This window comes from Mastomys coucha, unplaced genomic scaffold, assembly GCF_008632895.1.
Source record: "Mastomys coucha isolate ucsf_1 unplaced genomic scaffold, UCSF_Mcou_1 pScaffold9, whole genome shotgun sequence".
Taxonomy (NCBI): domain Eukaryota; kingdom Metazoa; phylum Chordata; class Mammalia; order Rodentia; family Muridae; genus Mastomys; species Mastomys coucha.
Genome location: NW_022196915.1, coordinates 55325515 through 55347750, shown reverse-complemented (window position 1 = coordinate 55347750; position 22236 = coordinate 55325515). Strand labels below are relative to the sequence as shown.

General features: G+C 38.1%; 1 protein-coding gene across 3 annotated transcripts in view; it reads left to right on the top strand.

Moving 5' to 3' along the window:
* The first annotated feature begins 995 nt into the window (after window positions 1-995).
* Window positions 996-22236, top strand: part of Adam28 (ADAM metallopeptidase domain 28) — a 54875-nt gene continuing 33634 nt past the window's right edge. For all 3 annotated transcript variants that reach the window (XM_031362370.1, XM_031362372.1, XM_031362371.1), the window contains exons 1-10: window positions 996-1199; window positions 7238-7341; window positions 8980-9056; window positions 9849-9927; window positions 12224-12300; window positions 13842-14034; window positions 17819-17890; window positions 18874-18945; window positions 19507-19676; window positions 21870-21954. In XM_031362370.1, coding sequence (XP_031218230.1) covers window positions 1148-1199; window positions 7238-7341; window positions 8980-9056; window positions 9849-9927; window positions 12224-12300; window positions 13842-14034; window positions 17819-17890; window positions 18874-18945; window positions 19507-19676; window positions 21870-21954 — 981 coding nt within the window. In that variant the 5' untranslated portion in view covers window positions 996-1147. The remainder of the gene's footprint in view (window positions 1200-7237; window positions 7342-8979; window positions 9057-9848; window positions 9928-12223; window positions 12301-13841; window positions 14035-17818; window positions 17891-18873; window positions 18946-19506; window positions 19677-21869; window positions 21955-22236) is intronic.

Genomic DNA, 22236 nt, shown 5'->3' with positions numbered 1-22236 from the left:
AGAGTATAGGTTAAAACCTGCTATTTTAAGTTTGAATGGGTAACACAGAGAAGAAAGGGAGGGAAACAATAGCTCCTAATAGAGGAAATTTTAGAGCTGCACATAGTCCAATTTAGCCTCATAATGACAACAACAGACTCAGGGACTCCCCTCCTCCATCCCTAAGTCATATTCTTTCATCTTATCCAAGCCTTCAGTTAGGGTAAAAACACCTTGGTGATATGCAGAGCCTTGTGCTTGTGCTGTTGAAAATTATTATTTCAGGGGAAGGGGTGTAGCTCAGTTGGCAAAATGCTTGCCGGGCATGTATTAAACTATGCATTTGAGTTGCAGCACTGCATAAAAATTGAGTGTGAAGATAAATCCAACAAATCTCAGCACTCAGGGGTTTAGAGGCAGGCTAATCAAGAGTTTAAGTTCATTGTGAGCTGCACAGCATGTTGGAGGCTAGCCTAGAAGTTGCGAAACTGCATCTCTGGAAACATCTTAATTCAGGATAGCCTAAGCTTCTTGTGAACATCATTGTGTGAGAATACAGTGCGAGGTGATTGGAAATAAGAATTTCACATATATTAGATGTAATTAGAAATCACTCTATAAAACAAATGTATATATGTAGAAGAATAATATTACCCACAACTTTTATTGATTTAGCTGAAAATGATAAATTCATGTTTAAACATACTATATATAACACATGTACACAAAATAATGCTTGTGTGTATACTATATAGCACATACATATTCCAACAATTCTATTCCATATTGTTATGTATACAATATACTGCCTGGCATATTTCAAGATATGTCAATGTAGTTACCTCCTTGTGACCTATTGAGCTATAATAGTTCATTGAAAACCTCCTATTTTAAGTTTGAATGGGTAACACAGAGAAGAAAGAGAGGGAAACAATAGCTCCGAATAGAGGAAATTTTAGAGCCAGCCAAGAGGCAGCCAGGACTTCCGCCTACCATGCCATTGCAGGCAGAACCACAGCTCCGAAGTTGTGCAACACCTTCAGTAAACACTTGCTGAAGCGTACACAATGAAGCAGGGAGTTTCATTCTGTCTCCTTTAAGAGGAGGCTGGGGCAGAAGCAACCTCACAGGTGTGAGTGGAGGCAGCCACTGCTCCTGGGATCACAGAATGCAGCAATGGAGTCTTCTAGTAGTCTCTTTCCTTCTTTCTCTAGTTCCAGGTAGGTGTTAACCCCTTTTGGGTTCTGTTCAGCATGTCATGGGAGCGCATGCTATCTGCTCCTGGTCTTATGATATATAATGTGTTGGCCAGCTCTTTTGTTTTTTCTCTCCTTTAACTAGCTTTACTAACCATTTGGACTGGTTTTAATCTGCAGTCAGGAAACTGTGATGGATGTGAAGGAGAACAAGTGATTTTCTTGAAACATTTACATGTCAGCTCTTACATCTTTAAAAAGATAAAGAGGAGCTCCCCTACATTTAAACAATGAATATGATCTTTGAGACCTAAAGCAAAATCTATCAGAACTAATTGCATCATTTTTTAATTTAAAAAAAAAAAAAACAGCAGATTCAACTGGTCGTGACCGCCAAGACTTGAGGAAAGTATCTGGTCTGATAATTGGAGCTAGTTTAGCAACTTACATTACTTAGGATTGCACATTGTTGTGTTTAGAGAGAATAGATACTATTAATTGGTAGGTGGCCATACCCACAAAGCATTGAGATGTTATTGGTGAGGAAGAGTTTCAGTTCCACGCGGCTTGATAACCCAGTTCCGTTTCACTGGTTAAAGCAAACATCTAAGGATTTAGATGTGGTGCCTACTACTTCCTAACAACATGCTATAGCATGCAGCTCTCTCCATTTTATAAATTCTCAACTCAGTTTCACATGCCTGGCATCTGATGACACATTTCTCTGGCTTGTTCTGTGTTTGAAGCTTCAGTCTTCACACTAGCTGTGTGAAGGTTTTTTTTTTTCACAAAGGTTTTTTTAAACCGTAGAATGTTTGCTGGGACCCACGAATGAATGAACAAACTGTAAACAAATGTGAAGCCATCAAACATAGAAGGGTCTTCGTCCTCCTTCCCAGTCCCCTTGGCATTTTCTTACCAAAAATGGTTTCTCCATTGTTTCCAAGACTTGTCAAAATTTTGCTTAATACCTTTAAATATTTGGAATACTAATATATCCTTAAAAGCATTCCCTTGACTTCAAATTCCTAGATTCATGGGAATCAAAGAGTAGTAATTCTTTCCTTTATTTTGATTTTTTTTTAAAAAAATATTTATTTATTTATTGTATGTTTAAGAGTACACTGTAACTGTCTTCAGACACACCAGAAGAGGGTATTGGATCCCATTACAGATGCACTATGTGGTTGCTGGGAATTGAATGCAGACCTCTGGAAGAGCAGTCACTACTCTTAACTGCTGAGTCATTATCTATAGCCCCAAGAATGTTTTTCTTTTAAATAGGAAGTCTTCCTTCACATTTTCCAAAACCATGATCCCCAGGACTCTTGGGGACTCCACTCTCATTAGAAGCCAAAGAACTCCTTGGGATCCAGCTCTGTTCAGGGAGAGGAAATAACTGATCGGGCAGCTCCCGTAATAGAGTCCAATGGTTAACGATGGGATGTATGCATGCTACTGTCTTTCCAAAGAAATCAGGCACCAAACTTTTTCTGCTCCCCACAACTCAGCATCAGCAACACGGCAGCAAGAGGTGTAAAGCCTTAGAGTTGAGCATAAAAGTGTGGCATCATTCTAAGGATGTGATAATAGGCATTCTTATTGCTCTTCAGCAAGGGGGCATTCATCTTGAGTAGGATGCCACACTGCCTCTCTTTATCATCCATGTTGTGCTTTCCAAGGCATGCTCCTGCCTACTGAAGTACCTTTGATAGATCCCCTTGGGGATTACTTTCACAGCTAAAATGAAAATAGCAAAGTTTTGTTCTCTTGTCTCTTCCTCTGGATTTCTCCCTCCTCCTGCTCAGAACCCTTTGCACGTGCCCTCTGGCAATAACTTTGACCTGCTTCAATGTTTATTTCTAAATAAATGATAGATATGTAAAATAGGCCCTGGTCCTTGTAATGAGCTTCACCATCCCCTGAGAAAAGTGACGGGATTTCATCATAGGGAAAGTAAAAACAAATATTTAAAAGGAGATAGCAAGTGTTTGGGAGAAGAGAATAAAATTAATTGACAAAGGCAAGTCTCCATCCTGTTTTAGGTGCATGTCCGTGGAGGCTCTTAGGTTTTAAACAAAAAGTAGCATTTATTTCTAGCGAGTGGAAAAAGTAAGCCACTAGGCACAATTTAACCTATATAGCCAAGTAATAACTTCATTAGAATATGGGTTGTAGTCTCCCCCACTCTCATTTTTACTGAATAACACTTAGAAGTATAAGCATCTGAGGGGACAGAGTCAATGTCAATGCATAAACTTGCAATAAAAGTTTAATGTCTCCTTTGCAAAGACAACCCTGAAACAATTTAACAGATTTGAAGGAAATTTAACAGGAAATGAAGTTGCCACTATTATACACAAATGACCCAAACTGGACCCAGTTAGAACAACGTTCTAGATTGAGGTCAGCTACATCAATCTCATTAATGAGTTTTGCTTTATTTTAAACTAATGAATTATTAAAAGAATCTAATCTGCAATTACACACTCACACATACACCTCTAACTCAAACCAAAATAACTGTTTTTCTCTTGATCCAGTTTTGCCAGTAAAAACTTACCCAGCACACGAGTTCTGTGGGAGAGAGGAAGCAAGCATGAAAATAAATTAATGAAACATATTGTGCTACATCTTGGATTTGTGTAATCCCTGGATGCCAGTTAGCTCTGTTTATGCTACTGGCTTCTAAGTAATTAATGTGATTTTATCCACCTGGGAGGAGGATGCCGCATCTCCATCAACACGAGTACATGTGAGGCAAACAGTATCTGTCCACTCCATCTCTTCTGTGGTGTGGAAATCCCTACATCTCAAATATCTTAATTCAAGGGCCTTACAGCTTTCAGGAGAACCAGAGCTTTCTAAGAGAAATTCTATCTGTTTCTATTCACAACTGACTGTGTTGTGAGAGTTCGGCATGACCTGGAAACTTATTTCATTTAGCTAGGCGAATTTGCTAAAGACTTTACAAAGAAATATTGCTCGTTTTGGTTTCTATTTGGAAGTGTTGCCCTACCAAAGAGTGAGCTGGAAATAAATTTTGTAGCCTATACATTTTGACTCATTATTTAAAACCCACTTGGTAGTTTCTGGTTTCATGAACTATTAGACCTCAGACTAACTAAAATTGTGGGTACAACACAGAAAACAGCTTGTTGTTGAATAGGACAACCTAGTTCCCTATTCACTTTTCTCATTAAGAAGGAGTGGAGCTGTGAGCCTGTTCTGTGTTTATAGAGAAGCCCAGGTGGGGGTTGTTATGAGTCACAGGACAAGCCAACCTGTTTCCTGTTAGGATCACAACATGTTATGGATGAACCCCACAGATGAGGATTTTGCATTTTTTTTGTCATTTTAGTAAAACTAAAAAAAAATGTTTATGTGTATGGGTGTTTTATATCAGGCCAAGCGATGATGTCAGATCTTAAAGAGATAGTCTCCAGGTAGCTGCTGGGAGTCAAACCTGAGTCCTTTGGAAGAGCAACTTAAACACTGAGCCTTTTCTCCATTCCTCCAATATGGCATTAAAAATATTGCTACTTTTTAATTGTGTGTGTGTGTGTGTGTGTGTGTGTGTGTGTGTGTGTGTATGCATATGCACATAGAGTACAGTTGCCTGTGCAGACCAGAAGAGGGTGTCAGGTGCCCCAGAGACGCAGATTCAGGCAGCTGCGAACCACTTAAGAAGTGCTCTAGGAGGTGAATTTTGGGTCCTCTGGAAGAGCAGGAAGTACGTTTAATGACTGAGGCATCTCTGCAGCCCCACTCCTCCTTAGAATGGCATTTAAGGAAGAGAATTGTTAAGGCTGCAGCATCAGTGAGAGGAGGTGGCCTCATGACTCAATGTCTACAGGGCTAATTGTGCTAATTAGTCACCATGGTACACCAGGTAGTGTGCTGGCACTTTAGGGTATGTTTGCTCTGCGTCAATGAAGGAGGCAGCAGGGAACTGAGCCCGAGTCATTAGTGCATTTCTGGCAAGAGCTGTGGCATCTTACTGCTATGAAGTAATCATGAAACTTTAACAGGCTAGAATGACCATGTCACATTTAAGAACTTCAAACGTTTTTTTTTTTTGTAAATAATACTATTACTTTTCTTCACCAACATGACAATTGATTGCATATCTATTTAATAAAGATTTATATTATATTCCAAAGACATAAAGAGCACAAGGATTAATTCAGGACTCAAAACAAAACAAAACAAAACAACAAAACAACTAAGCAACTCATGAACTTTGTGTACTGGGCTTCATCATGCATGCCTTAAAGCTCAGTGTTTGGGACTGGGAAGGATCTTGAAGTTGAGGCTAGCCTACTGAGGCCCCGGCAAAACAAAGAACAAACAAATAAAAAGACAAAAGAGAAAAAGATAAAAGAGAAGAAAAAGAAAACCTTTGTACAATTACTGCAGAAGTATGTCAGTGACTTATCTGTCGTAGTTGATGAAAATGTACCTGAATGACTGTGGCCCTTTTGAAGACACAAAAGTGGTTTGTGTTTATTTGTAAGCTATTGACTACATGACACATGACAAACACAGCCTAAGTGACCCTCACTTTTTAAGCAGTTAAAATTCCAAATCTTAGAATATTATAGTCTTTGTACTGTGTCTTTAAATATATATAATGTACACTTATGCTATATATGTTATATACACATAATTTTATGGATGTGACTATTTTGCCTGTATGTATGTCTATACTCAACTTTCATGCCTGGTGGCCAGGGAAGCCAGAAGAGGGCATTAGATTCCCTGAGCTGTAGTTACCCACAGTTGTGAGCTGTCATGTGAGGTGTTGAGAGGAGAACCTGGGTCTTCTGTAAGAGTAACCAGTGTTCTTAACTGCTGAGCCATCTCTTCAGATCTAGCTTTATTTCTGAAACATTTCCAAAGAGTGACCCCTAAGCCACAGAGTTCCTTTACTACCTGAGTTGCTATTTGACTCTGCGTGCATCTTAGAGCTTAATACCACTGTCTAACCTATCAAGCTAAATTGTTCTTGTGTGATCAAATAAATTAAGACCATTCCAAACTGACCAAAAAGTAGACATCATTAGAAATTAGAAAAAAGTAGTTTCAGGTCTCAGAAAAATAAAAACGAATAAATATTCTATGTTCTGGGAAGTCATTAGGCTAGTCTATCAAGTGCTATAACTCAAAGTGACCCATGGCAATTATGCTCGGTGAGCCCGCTCAGTTATGTCTGCTATTAGGTGGACCAAAATAGTATAGTATTTCAGTGAGCTAGGATTACATTCAGAGAGGATGCAAATCACAACACAGAGAAGAAAGAGAAGCTTTCCTAAACCCTGCGGCCAGCATCCTGCCTCAGTTCTCTGTGTCTTCATCCCAAGTGGACCTGTAACCCTGTGGCAGCCAGAGAGAGACCATTCACGTTCCCTCCAGAGCTTCCCACAGGGAGCTGCATCTCTGTGGACAACAAAAAGAAAACTTAAAATAAAAAAAATATTGGAAAGCTTAGGACTTCTCTCGAGCCTAACTTCTAGGAAAGGCTTGGACATGAGTCTCCTTAATGATTTGGTTGCTTGAGATGAATTTCCACTTTTCTCCCATTGTAACTCCAGCCACTACACAGCCATGTCCCCTGGTCAGTGACTCTGTACAGACCCTCTATTCTCATTTTCATAAATTTTCTGCCCAAACTGAAGACTTGTCAGTATTGTTCATGCCAGCCCTCTCTATGAGCCTAGCATTGGAGCCTTTTCTTACTGAGACTATGTTTCAAAAAAAATTACTATTGAAAATTTCAAGGAACATGTGTTCAATCAGAAATGGTGGGTGTCTGCTTCCAAATTTATAGCAGTGGAGTGATCAGCTTCCAGGAGAATTGGATTTTGCCTAGCTTTTACCTTGTTTCATTCTCCTGCTGGGCAGTCACTGGGTAGGTGGGTTTCTGGTTGTTGTCCACTTCTCCTTGTGTCTCGAACCACTGACATAAATCACTGGAGGTCTCTGTGGGGCATCAACCATTGGTGTGAGCATGACTGCCATTATTGAACAGCCATGTCTTCTCTTCCTTCTTTCTCTCCCAGCAAGTACAATAAAAGAACTCCCTAAAGCCAAGATGTATGAAATAGTTTATCCCATAAGACTTCATCCACTACGTAAAAGAGAGACCAAAGATCCAGAGCCAAAGGTTAGTACATCTATGTTTATCTTATTTCTTGTACATGCATTTTATGCATATGCCTCTTTACATGTGTATATATGTGAGGTCATAGGGTATTCTTCCACTGTCATGCTGTCCACTTTGCTTGTGGAGACTGAGTCTCTCAACGGACTGGAATACACTCATTCACAACTAGGCTAGCTAGTGAGTGCAGACTTTGATATTTTATAATAACTTATGCTGCATGCTTCAAAATAATTATATATACCTTACCTTATTTATTTGCCTATCTACCATCTATCCATATACAGTATTACATACAATTTAACTATCTTAAATTAGAACCAGAAATAAACAATGCAAATGAATGCAAATTGGCATTTTAATCCAAAATTCATATCTTTTTCTATGTAAACAGCATTAAAATTTGTACAGTTCTTACATTGTAATGAATCAACACGTTGTCAGTCAACACTAGCTTACAGTTTTAATTAGTCACTAGAGTAAAGCTAATTGTATGTGCTATGTGTCTCTGAGAATGCATGTGCATGTGCAGGTAGGCAGCTGTAAAAACTATTTGTACCATGTGTGTGTGTGTGTGTGTGTGTGTGTGTGTGTGCATGTACTGGTAGATACCTGCAAAGGCAAAAGGAGGCCATCAGAACTCTTGGAGATTGAGTTACAGGTGAGCCACCTTGTGAGCCACCTTTTCTTGGGTGTTAGGGGTCCAGCTAGGGTCCTCTGAAAGAGCAGCATGTGCTCTTAATGAATGAGCCATTTCTTCAGCCTCATAATGCTGATTTTGGAGTGATTTTGCAGAGGCATGTGTTTGATGTGATGAGCTTGGTTTCACTGGAGACACATTGTTTGCCTAGGTTGCCTCTAAACAGCTATAGGAGACTTACACTAGCTTGATGCATGGTGACCTAATGTAAAGGGTGTATGTGCATGGGTAGGGACTGCTTCTCATTTCAATCACATGAATCCTGGGGATGGAACTCAAGTTGCCAGGCAAGTGCCTTCACCCATTAAGCCACCCACTATTCTGACCCCAGTTAAGGGGATTTTCTATGTCTTTGACATAGCTCTACTCCTGTCTACCCCCACACTCCATCTCCTAACCTATGTTTGGAAATATAAATATTTATTTTCATAAATGGTGATCGAAATAAAACCTTGCTAAATATATCAAGGCTATATATAAAAATATCAGATAAGGAGCCTAGAATGTAGCTTAGTGGTAGAATCCTTAGCAAACATTTGCAAGACCCTGGTATCAGTTTCTAGAACAAACACACACTTTCACACACATGCACATATACGCAGAAATACACATGCTCATATACAGACATATACATGCATTCATACACATACAGACACACATATACAGACACACATACACAGACACACAGGCACATACATACATGTATATAAGTATGCACATCTGCACACAAATATATGCACACACACATGTACATGCATATACACAAACAGCTAATTCGTCTATTTAGTTGACAGATTAATCTGTTGCCTATAGTCTAGACAGGCAGCTCTCTATGGTCTCACAGTTCACTGCTAGAGAAAAGCAAGAATTACTTGCTAAGGATTAAATTAATAGACACAGCCACCTTTTGATTATCAATAAATCATTGTGTATTGTTGCAGGAAACATTTGAAACTGAGCTAAGGTATAAAATGACAGTAAATGGAAAGGTTGCTGTGCTGTACCTGAAGAAAAACAAGTGAGTGTGTATCCGTTTGCCATTGCCTTCCTCTGCTGCAAGCCTGCTACAAGTGGAAAGTGGCTGGTGATGCTGCCGTCAGCATTAGTGCTCCACAAACTGACCCAACAGTCTTCACTCCACTCCTAAGGGACCCAAGGAGTCAATGGTAGAAATACATTAGGCAAAATAATAGTTTACTAGGCCTTTGATACTTTATAAATAAAAAAAACATGAGGTGCTAGTAGACAGATTTTATTACTTTACCAAATGACTGAGTGGGTCCAATTTAGATTTTGTTTGTTGTGTCTTGATAGAGGGCCTCACAAGATTGCTCCCTGAAAAGAGCTGGGGCAGGGGTAGTGCTGTGTCTTCTCACCAAACTGGTTGCAAGTTCCTACTTCTGTCACCTTTGACCTCAGTTCTGCTTCTTCTTAAGTTTCTCCTGGAAATAACAACCAGGTCTCATGTGAACAGAGGCTTGTTTCACAGCCCTCTGGTCACGCTCTCTCTCTGTCCCTCTCTCTGTCTCTCTCTGTGTCTCTCTCTATCTCTCTCTCTCTGTCTCTCTCTCTCTGCCTCTCTCTCTCTCTCTCTTTCACATACACACACACACACACACACACACACACACAAACAGACATGCACACACACACATCATCTCTCTGCCCCGTGTTTGCCTGTGTACAGTTTTCTGGAGCACAAGAGAGGCTGGGGAGTTGAAGCATGTCTGGGCAGCCTGGGAAGTCTTCTTCGTTTGCTGGACTTTGCAGTTCACATGTGTAACCATGCTCTTCTCTTTTCTTTCTTCAGCAAGCTCCTTGCACCTGGCTACTCAGAAACATACTACAATTCCAGTGGAAACCAGGTCACCACAAGCCCGCAAATCATGGTATAACATCCCCTAGGTCCCTTAGTAATGGAGTGTGCCCTGCAGACCTAAATATAGTGCCCTTGCCAGGCAAATAGGAAAGAAACTGCCTTTACAGCCTTGGTACTGTTTGTTTGTTTTGTTTTGTTTTCCCAAAAAGCAGAAATCACTTAATGATTCTTTTTCACATTACCTTTTCCTAAGATTGATGAAGGATGACCACAGTAACCATTTCCAGCTTTCAGGAGAAGCAGGCAGAAGGAGCATACATTTTCCTTAGGGTTGTGACTCTGTAACATGAAGAGCTAAGCATGTCCGCTATTGTTAGCTCTTTACTATCACACCTCCCAATTATGTGGTCTGTTACACTCAAGACTACTTCTTCAACAACAAATATAGACCTCCATATTGCCCTAAGTAACTCTACCCTTGATCTGTTTCCCACACTCCCCCTTTCTTCCATGGAACCCATAACTGTGTGACCCGGCATCCTACTTAGGGATCCCTTCTTTGTTGCAAACCTTCAAATCTTCTGGGGTTACATAGGCTAATTTCACACCTCTTCCAAGACAGAGGGCCTAGTATGGAACCGCCACATGGAGAAATAACTCTAGTATTTTGCTCCAAATAGAATCATTGTGTGTTGTGCAAGTTCACTTAAATCAAGTTTTGCTCTAAGGATAAACAAACTGAATAACCCATAAGTTTAAAAGAGGGGGCAAAGATGATCAGCCCTAATTGAGACTGAAGGAAGGGCAAGCCAGCCTAAATATAGCTATCTCCTGAGAGGCTCTGACAGTACCTGACTAACACAGATGTAGAGGCTCACAGCCATCCATTGAACTGAGTACAGGGTCCCCAGTGAAGGAGTTAGAGAAAGGACCAAAGGAGCTGAAGGGTTTGCAGCCCCTTAGGACGAACAACAATATGAACTAACGAGTATCCTCAGAGCTCCCAGGGTCTCAACCACCAACCAAGGACTGCACATGGAGGGGTCTGATTGTTCTGGCAGCATGTGTATAGTAGAGGATTGCAAATTCGATCATCAATAGGAGGAGAGGACCTCAGCCCTGTGAAGGTTCTGTGCCCCAGTATAGGGGAATGCCAGGGCCAGAAAGTGGGAGAGGGCAGGGTGGCAGGCATGGGGAAGGGGGAGGCAACAGGGGTTTGTTTTTGTTGTTTTTGTTTGTTTCTTTGTTTTTTGGAGGGGAAACTGGGAATGGAGAAATTTACATGTAAATAAAGAAAATATCTAATAAAAAAAAGAAAAAGAAAAAGTATATATTTTTGAAGAGGAAAAAATATAAGTTGGATGTTCAGAGAGTTCAATTTTATTTTTTATTTTTATTTATTGGATATTTTCTTTATTTACATTTCAAATGTTATCCCCTTTCCCGGTTTCCTTCCCTCCTGGAAACACCCTATCACATCCTCCAGCCCCCCCATGCTTCTATGAGAGTGTTCCTCCACCCACTCCCCCACTCCCACCTCCCTGCCCTCTATTCCCCTACACTGGAGCATCTGTCGAGCCTTCGTAGGACCAAGGATCTCTCCTTCCATTGTTACATGACAAGGCCATCCTCTGCTACATATGCAGCTGGAGTCATGTGTACTCCTTTGTTGATGGCTTAGTCCCTGAGAGTTCTGGGGGGTCTGGCTGGTTGATATTGTTGTTCTTCCCATGGGGTTGCAAACCCCTTCAACTCCTTCAGTCCCTTCTCTAAGCCTTATATTAGGGACCTCGTGCTCAGTCCAATGGCTGGCTGCTAACATCTGCCTCTGTTTTGTAATGCTCTGTCAGGGCCTCTCAGGAGACAGCTATATCAGACTCCTTTCAACAGGCACTTCTTGGCATCCACAATAGTGTCTGGGTTTGGTAACTGTATATGGGATGAATCCCCAGGTGGGACAGTCTCTGGGTGGCCCTTCTTTTAGTCTCTGCTCTACACTTCAATTTTAAACTTAGATAACTAAATACATATTTTCCTAAATAGTGCTCAGCTATTTTATACTGTGTCAGCAATATTAATATATTATAGTAAAATATAGAATACATTATTTATAGTGTATAATGTTATATACTACATTATATTTATGGTAATATATAATATACAGACTGCATAATATAAGCATTTTGGGGTTATTAACTATTTTTAAAATTTAAGACAAAGTGCTTATATTTAGGTTTTTAAAAAAGACTCTAATTGAACTACTGATGAGCTGCAAATTGTTGTTTCAAGGCTTCAAATCCTAAGTGATTACGGAGTCTAAGAACCCTCATGAATTCCCTTTACAAAATGCCTTTTGTTTCCCTTAGGATAGCTGTTACTACCAAGGACACATCGTAAACGAGAAAGTTTCTGCAGCCAGCATCAGCACATGTCAAGGACTACGGTGGGTGAGACTTGAGGACTTTGTCCACATCCCACTGATGCACAGTTCATGTTGATAAGTCTAAACACCCTCACGTATAATTACTTATATAATATAGTTAAGTGTGATATCTAACGGCTACAAAATATTGAAATTTTGCATCAAAACCCCATGTCCTTTTAAAGCATGAAATGTATACAACTGAACTGCCTTCAGTTTTGTTTTTATTCCTTTGTTCATTTAAAAATGAAGGTTTTGAGACTCACTTTTATAGTCAAACTCGGAGGGAGTGCAGCTCCTCTTCTTTCTCTCCTCGCTTTTATTTCTCTTTACTATTTATTCTTACAAATATTATATCCTTCTGCCTGTTATTGACTCCCTATATGTGTGTGTTTACCCTCCAGTATTTCATCAATACCAAGAACTGATTAATTTCCTTTTCTGTACTTCTAGGTGGATACCTTAAAGAATCTAAGTCTCTATGCATTCTTAACAAAGCAAATAGATTGTCTCATAAATCCATTATTTTTCCTGTATCTTTGACCTCATGGATGGAATAATCAAGTAATAATTTACTCCTTCAGGCATCATGAAGTCTTTGAAGACTCCCTGCCTCATTCCTTCAGCCTCCATTTTCTTATTAAGCCCCAGCGACTGTATCTTCTAATTATTTTCTGCTTGTCACTACATCTGCCTCTATTGAGACAACTCACTTCAACTGCCTTGTACTCAACTAAACCATTTGAAAAAAAACACCCACAGTCTCTGTCTTCCATTCTAGAAACTGTATACTCATGCATTTCCACTTCATACTAATTAGATATAATCGGATAAATGTGTATTTGCTGAATAATTACATATACATTTTAAAATGTTTTCTATACACCCATTCTTCTCATTTTTGAATAAAAGGTTTATGGAGGAAGAGACTGTAGATCTCTTTACCCTGTTTTTAGTACAGTGCTTAATTTAGAACGAGTCTCATAAAAATAATACATACTAATTTTAAATCATTGGAATCCTAGATTAATTAAGGAATAAAAATGCAACTGAAATTATTCATCATTTGCACCAAAGCTAGTAAATCTTAAAAGCAATCTAGTGAGCAATCATCCATTTACAGGGAAGAATAGAATGGAGTGGCCAACGAGTCAGCTTAGACTGCAGTACCAGGGGCTGTGAAGAAATGAGAAGTCTTTGCTGACCGCATGCTTCCCCTGCTCTCTTTTAACCCCATACCACCCTCCTATTACTCATTAGGTTTTTCTATCTTACAGTTAAAAAGTGAGGTTACTTAGTTAAATAACATTACTTTAGACTCACAGCTAATTGGAAATAGGCCTAGAAATTTAGTCTCCTATAAGACTCCAAAGCACCCTTCACTTTCAAGGCCATGGAAGTGTAGGAACAGTATGAAAACTGGGCTGAGTGAGAAAACATTTCTAGTGTCAGCAGCAAATGAGCAGGGTTACTTTCTAGTCATGAGGGCTTTGATGACTCTGAGTGTACAACTCCAAAGCAAAACCACTGTGTTAAGAAATCTGAATGCTTGTGTTCCTCAGGGGTTACTTCAGTCAAGGTGATGAAAAGTATTTTATCGAACCTTTGAGCTCGGAGAGCTTGGATGAGCAGGCACATGCACTCTTCAAGGACGACCCCAATGAAGACCAAGAGAAGAGCAACTGTGGTGTGGATGATGCGCTATGGCTCCAAGGGCTGCATCAGGATGTGGGCCTTCCAGCCACCAGGTTGATTGTGCGTAGGGTTTGTTTTGTGTCCTAACCTGGTTTCCAAATCTTTTACCTTTTTCCTTTTTATATATATATGAATATATATGTATATATAATATATGTACACACATACATATATACGCACATATATGTATATGTGCGTATATATGTATATGTGTATGTATATATGTATGTGTATATATGTATATGTATGTATATACATATGTACACATATACATATACATATACATATACATATGTATACACATACATATATATTATATGCATGCATATGTGTATACATGACCCTGTCTGGGTGTCTGTGGAGACTCCAGGTTGCTGTCAAGTGCTTTTCTTAAATGATTCTCATCTTATATATTGAGGCAGAATTACAATATTGGCTCCCAATGAGTCCAGGCCTTGCCATCTTAGATAGTCTGACTAGACATCTTGTTCTAGGAATCCCTGGCCTCTGCCTTTTCTGTATGTGGATTGGAGGGAGGCCACTACACTCATCCATCTTTAACAATGTATTTGGACATTTGAACTTCAGAGCTCCCATTTTCACAGGCAGGGTTCTATCTGCTCAGCCACTTTTCCAGCCCTTGGTTCTAATCTTAGCAGTAAAGCTTGACTGGCTTTTTATAGTCACTACTGAAACTAATAACATAGTTATACTCATGGTAAAACATGACTGTACATTAATTATTTACTCAATAAGAATCTTTGCATAAGCTGTTCTCATCAACAATGTGCAAGGGCTAAAAAGAAGCCTGAAATATAATATCTGACAGCTAGGAGTAGACGACAGTACCCTTTAAATCTCACAATGCACATGTGAAGGGACTTTTCTTTTGAGGTGGAAATAGGAGAAATTTATCCTCAGAGATGCTCAGTGAACTGAGAATGCAGTAGCAAGCAGTATAAACACAGAATCTACCTGTTAGAACATAGACTATTCTTTCTTATGTGGAATCCTGTTTTGACCACAGAAGAAAAAAAAAAAAGACCAGCTGTATTGAGCTGTGAGGTGTGCACTAAAATATTTCTGTCATTTTGCTTTCATTGCTTGGTTATCTTTCCCAAGTGTTCTCAGAATCCGTAAGCACCAGACAGATTGGTTCTAAGTAAAACCATCTAACCATCTAAGTTAAAAAACAAAACAAACAAAACAAACTCCAAAAAACAAAACCGAAACAAAACAAAGCAAAACAAAACAAAACACAAAAAGCTCTAAGATTGTTTCTCTTTGCCATGGAATTAAATTTTACCAGCCTTATCTAGGAACACAGACAAACTTGTTCTGGCTACACATTCCCCTCACTATTACTCTGGTTCTTGTTCTAGCTACACGTTTCTCTCAGTGTCACTCTGGTTCTTGTTCTGGCTACACATTCCTCTCAGTGTCACTCTGGTTCTGGTTGGCAGTAGCCTCTGGTCTTTCATCTTGAGTCTTTGGGGGCCATGTAGAAATGGCCATACTTTCCTGACATGCTGTGTGTTGGCTTTCTGAAGCACCTTTCTGGTCACCCTCTTCTGATTGGTCACTTGATACTAGAAGTCCCAGTTAAACTGTTTTCTGCTTTTGCTTTTGAATTCTTCCCAGGTAATCTCATTTAATCCACACTTTTTTCCCTTCAATGGGACACTGTAGGACTGGGATGTAGCTCAGTCAGTAGAATTTTTGCTAGGATGTATGAAACCCTAGGGTCCATGCCAGGCACTTTGTAAACCAGGTGCAATGAATGGTATTTGCCTGTAAATCCCAGCACTTAAAAGGTGGAGGGAATGCAATGTAATGAATGGAAAGCCATCCTGGGATGTATGAGTCCTTGCTTGTAAAAAACAAAAAAAGTGGGGGGTGAGATCTAGGTACTGGCTATTATTGCAAACATATTTTCAGTCTTTTAGCCATTTGAATATTTGATATCACAATATTAATATGGTAAAATAGAACTACTTGTTTTATGTACCAAACACAATATGCTTCTTTCTCATTTTTCTCACCCCAGTTAAAAACTGACACTGTTTGTTATTAGTTGTGGCCCATGTATTGGAATTATTGTTGGTTTCTCTTCTCTTTCCTCACATGATGTCCATCTCTTCACGTATTTCAGTTCTTCATTGATCTCTCAGGTAGTATCCCAAGATCATCACAACAACAACTTATATCAGTCCTTTCTTTTTTTAAATTTATTTTTATTAGATATTTCCTTTATTTATATGTCATACAATATCTCCTTTCCCAGTTCCCCTCTGAAAAAAATTAAATTAAATTAAATTAAAAACAAAAACAAACCCCTGTTCCCTTCCCCCGACCCCCTACTCATCACCCCACCCTCTCCTGCTTACTGGCCCTGACATTCCCCTACACTGGGGCATAGAACCTTCTCAGGGCCAAGGGCCTCTCCTCTCATTGATGACTGACTTGGCCATCCTCTGCTATACATATGCTGCTGGAGCCATGAGTCCCACCATGTGTACTCTTTGTTTGGTGGTTTAGTCCCTGGGAGCTCTGAGGGTACTAGTTAGTTCATATTGTTGTTCGTCCTAAGGGGCTGCAAACACTTCAGCTCCTTGGGTCCTTTCTCTAGCTCCTCCATTGAGGACCCTGTACTTAGTCCAATGGATGGCTGTGAGCCTCTACTTCTGTATTAGTTGGGAACTGTCAGAGCCTCTCAGGAGACAACTATATCAGGCTCTTGTCAGCCAGTACTTGCTGGCATCCACAATAGTGTCTGAGTTTGATGATTGATTACGGGAAGGATTACAAGGTGGAGAAGTCTCTGGATTGTCCTTCCTTCAGTCTCTTCTCCATAGTTAGTCACTGCAACTCCTTTCATGAGTATTTTGTTCCCCCTTTTAAGAAGGAATGAAGTATCCACATTTTGGTCTTCCTTCTTCTTGAGTATATCGGTCCTTTCTACATTTGTTCTCACCTTCGGAGAATTTACTCTCCTCATACTAGCTTGAGTAATGTTTCATTATAAAATGCATCATGTTAAAACCCTTGGATGTCTTTCCAACCACCACATATGACATAAGATCCAGCCACCGCCTGAGTTACAAATGTCTGTTTGATTCTGTCTAGCATCCCCTAAATTGTATGCCCCCTCACCTACAAAATTTACATTCCACTTATTCTGACAACAACAACAAAAAAACTTTTCCTGTTTTTTAAAGATATCACTGCCAACTAACTGGAGATATTGGTGTTTTAGATTTTTTTCTTTTCTGGATTACATTCTAATTGTTTTCACTTCTTGGCTTGCTTCCTATTTTTGTGAGTATGCTGTATACACAAAGCCTTTAAAAATGATTTTTCTAGTTGTCTATTTTGAAATTACTACCTAGTCACACACCATCATTCACTCATTGAATCCACCCACATTACTAATTACACTTGATACTTACATCTATCTCTTTGTCTCTTGTGAACTGCTATACTAATGGACCAAGTAGATTTGCCTATTCCAATCTCCGGAGTACTGTGAATGCATAGAATTTGGTAGTAAATATAGTTTCCTATGGAAATGAAAGGTATATACACCTCACTAGGTAATATATGAGTCCATCTTATGTAAGTTATTTCTGATGATGGAATCATAAAAGATAATCATTTCTCTTCATTTTCTAACATTCTGAGCCTTGTCTATATGCATGCTGGGATGTTGTGGTAGAGTTAAAATAGTAATATTGTCTGTCTTAATTCTCAGGTACAATCCAACCTCTTCTTAAGACCACATATGCTAAATAAAAGATCAACAACAAAAGATATTGTCTTAGTCATGCTCTTCCTTCTATTTCAGAAATTGAATGATGTGATGGTTCAAGAACCTAAGAAATACATAGAATATTATGTGGTCCTGGATAATGGTGAGGTAATTACATCAGATAAATGCATCTCACAAAATTATGTTGTTCATAACTTATTGTGTGAAATAGAAATGCCTAGATCCATTTAGAAATATCAAGAATATAAACCATATGGAAAATTATTTTGTCTATGAAATTGATACTTATAATGAAACTGAGAGATGTTTCTTCTCAGAAATAACTGACAAATACACATAGATCATATTGTGGACCCTAAAAAATCTCTTTTCTTACTATCTTTAGAGACAGAAATTTTTTTTTATTTAAATCCCTTTGTCATGTTGTCATTGGTAAAGTTGTTCATTTGTAATGTATGATTTATACTCTAGGGGTAGCAGTCAAATATAAAAAATGCCCAGTGGATGGGCTCTTTGGAGAAAGGCAACCCTTGGTGATAGATGTCATTTAATTTATTTTCTAGGAACACATTTTCTAATTGTGAGTTTCTAAGCATGTTCTCTGTGAGTTTAATGACAACACAAAAAATGCCTGGGTCTCAAAACTATTGAGAAAATAATTATCTCAGAACTTAGATCTCTGGCCTTGTTTTGTTGGGATCAATTACTGTGCATAGATTTAAAACATGGTCAACCATGCTTAGGACTATTTCTAAATATTTAGCAAACCATGAAAATTAAATGAAGGCATATTTAGAATAATCCATTGCTTTATTTTATTGAGGTATTGCTTGAGACAGTCTTGCTACATAGCAAAGGATGTCCATAATCATGGTCCTCTTGCAGGTGTGCCACCATGCATGGCTAAATTTATAAGATCTGAATGCTGACCTGCTATTTCAAGGGAGAAAACATAATATTATTCTCCAAGTTCTTTAATTTACATAAAAATGACTCAATTTGCTTTTAATTTTAAATTATTAATAACTGATCATTATAACCACTGTAAAGTAAGTTAAACTGTCCTTTTAAATCTTCCAAGTATATTAATTTCTATCAGCTCTTATTTCTGTCTTTTCATTGTCTTTTAGTTTAAGAAATACAATAAAAATCTTGCTGAAATAAGAAAGAGAGTGCTTGAGATGGCCAATTACATCAACATGGTATGATATAGTTTATGAAATGTAACTTTAAACACTTTGTGAAGGGGTGTTCTTGAGTGTTGCTATGGATGAACAAGAAGCTAGGAAGAAAACTAGTCTTGTGGGGGTTTTGAGTGCCAGAGACTTTAAGGAATGACTATGAATATTGTGATTTCATTAGATATTAATACCACGTGTTCTTAGGATCAAAAGATAACAAGCTAAGTTTTATTTGGAAGAACCTTGTTTCCCAAACCACTTACAGAAATACTGATAACCAAATTCTAGTAGAAAATCATTTCAGGGAGTTAAAGTAGACAAGAAACAAAATAGGCCTATCATCTCTAGAGCTGTAGGATATCTCTTACCCACATTTTTCTCATTCCATCTTGAAAATACTCTCAAGAAGTTATTTAAATGTAATGTTCAGGAGTATTTTATTTGGAGAAGTCCAGTAATGCTCAAGATGATAAAGGAAATGACATATGTGATGGCTTTTGAAAAAACAAAGCACATTGGAAATATTAAAAATTGATCTTGCTATTATAATTCATTGCTTTGCAATGTCCTCTCTTTGGACAGCTTTACAATAAGCTTGATGCCCATGTGGCCTTAGTTGGAGTAGAAATCTGGACCGATGAGGATAAAATAAAGATAACACCAGATGCCAACACCACCCTGGAAAACTTCTCTAAGTGGAGAGGAAATGATCTGCTAAAACGAAAGCATCATGATATTGCTCAGCTAATCTCGTATGTATAATTTCCTCTTTGCACAATGAGAATGATATATGAAGATGTAGGTAAGATATAAAAAGCTATACACAGATATTTATTTGCTAGTATTTTAACACACACAGGTGGGTCCTTGTTGAATATGTCTTTGCTTTGGGTCCAAGTAGTGGCTTTTTCCTTAAATATAGATAAGGCAATCATTTATCAGAATTCTGTTTTATTGTGTCTACACAAAACAAGGAAAAATGTAGATCATGAAAAGAGGAATTGAGACTCTATGTTTAGAAGAACTGATTGACTTTAGCCTTGAGTTAGAGGAAAGTTATAGAATCAAAGTAAGATTGAGTATTATATCAAAACCCCACACTTAAGACTATTTGACTGAAAGACCATTTAATAAGAAGAGCTAAAATAAATATAATGAGTAAAAAAGCCTTGTACTTTGGTGTATGAATTCAAGAATGTGACCCAAGTACAGGTTCATAATTTCAGTGGGCATCAAACAGGAGGAAGCTGCCTTTGTGGGCTTGCAATGACTAGAGAATCTGCTTCTTCAGAGAACAGTTCATGACATGGAAATGGGTGTCCTGTAGAATTAATTTATATTTTATATTGATCATAACAAATAAGTTCAAAATGTATGTGTTAATATATACATATATGGAGTAATTAGTGTGTGTGCATGTGTATATATGGAAAAAAAGACACTAATTCTCTGTATGGAAGATTTACTGTTTCAATTGTAAACTCTAAGTCTTAGCATTTACTAGTCAAATTAACAAGATGCCTATGTACAGGGATAACCAGATAAGAATATTAATGTCCAAAATACTCTATTCATGGAGAAAAGAAACCAAAATAGATAATTAAAGAATAGGAGAAGGTGTTATTTTTATAAATGTTTTTATCAATGTTGAAAACTGATACCATACAAAGGTAGAATCAAACATTAAATCATCTATAATATGAATTTAAAATAAGTTACCAACATGATAAATCTTTAAATATGTCTAAATACAGAAGTATAATTTCCAAATAAAAAGTATGCAAAATCAGATTAAATAAAAAGACAAAACATCCAGGGAATAGAAAGTGAGGGGGAAGCCGGGCGGTGGTGGCACACGCCTTTAATCCCAGCACTTGGGAGGCAGAGGCAGGCGGATTTCTGAGTTTGAGGACAGCCTGGTCTACAGAGTGAGTTCCAGGACAGCCAAGACTACACAGAGAAACCCTGTCTCGAAAAACCAAAAAAAAAAAAAAAAGAAAGTGAGGGAAATTCTATTAATTTTTTCATTTTTCATGGCAGAATCAATATTTTACCCCTTTGATGTTGTTTAGTGGGAAAAACCAAGTTGAATTAACTAGTGGAATTAAAAATTTGATAGGTGCTTAAAATTTCTATAAGTGAACAAAGCTGAAAGCCTTGTGCAGATACCAAAAGAATATTGGCCAAGAAAGGCACTGTCACCATTGGCTAAGAAAGGCACTGTCATCATTGGCTAAGAAAGGCACTGTCACCATTGGCTAAGAAAGGCACTGTCACCATTGGCTAAGAAAGGCACTGTCACCATTGGCTAAGAAAGGCACTGTCACCATTGGCCAAGAAAGGCACTGTCACCATTGGCTAAGAAAGGCACTGTCACCATTGGCCAAGAAAGGCACTGTCACCATTGCTAATTAAAAATAAAGAAACTCCAAAAGCCAAAGTAAAGTCACTAAAATCCATTAGCAAATAAATGTAATTGGTCCAAACCTGTTTCTGTTTGGTACAGAATACTTAATAACATAAATAGGTCTAAAATATTACTCCAACAAAAACATTATAAACAGAACATAAGAATAAGTGCTTAAAATAAAGTATGAGAAAGATACAAATTTTAAAATACATAACATTTAGCTTACAACCAAACAATTAATTACAGGGGAGCATTTCTTAGGACTAACGGCCAAAAAAAAAAAAAAAAAGGAAAATTAAAATATCATGAACACATGGTAAATACTGAATGTTCTTAAATCCAAATGCTTGAATTTCAAGTTCCGTAGAAGATAGCATTGGAAAAATATCTCTTACTATTTCAAAACCTGAGCAAATACTTATGTGATTGTTGGAAACTTAAATTTCTCTAGTACTTGTTTAAAGTTCTAAAGGAACTGTTAATTTTTAAAAAGTTAATTTTCTCATTTTTCTTTCTGTTCCTTTCTTCCTTGAAGCTCAACAGACTTTTCTGGATCAACAGTGGGTCTAGCCTTCATGTCTTCAATGTGTTCTCCTTACCATTCTGTGGGCATTGTTCAGGTCTGTTTGAAGCTCAAATGGTGCTTCTATGCATCTCCCAAATTTTCTACCCTGTCTATAGAGAAGGTTGTTAGAGCTACCTACTGTCTGTTTCTGAGTAAATACAATAACTGAGTAGCAAATATTGACCTAACCTGGCATTCTGGTATAAATCCAATGTATTCATAAAATATCATCTTAATTTACAGTGGTAAAGCAGCTTTGGTATCTCTGCATCAAGACTCAAGGGTGCTATTTGCCTGGAGATTCATTTTTGTGTAACATTTTTTTTTTTTTTTTTTT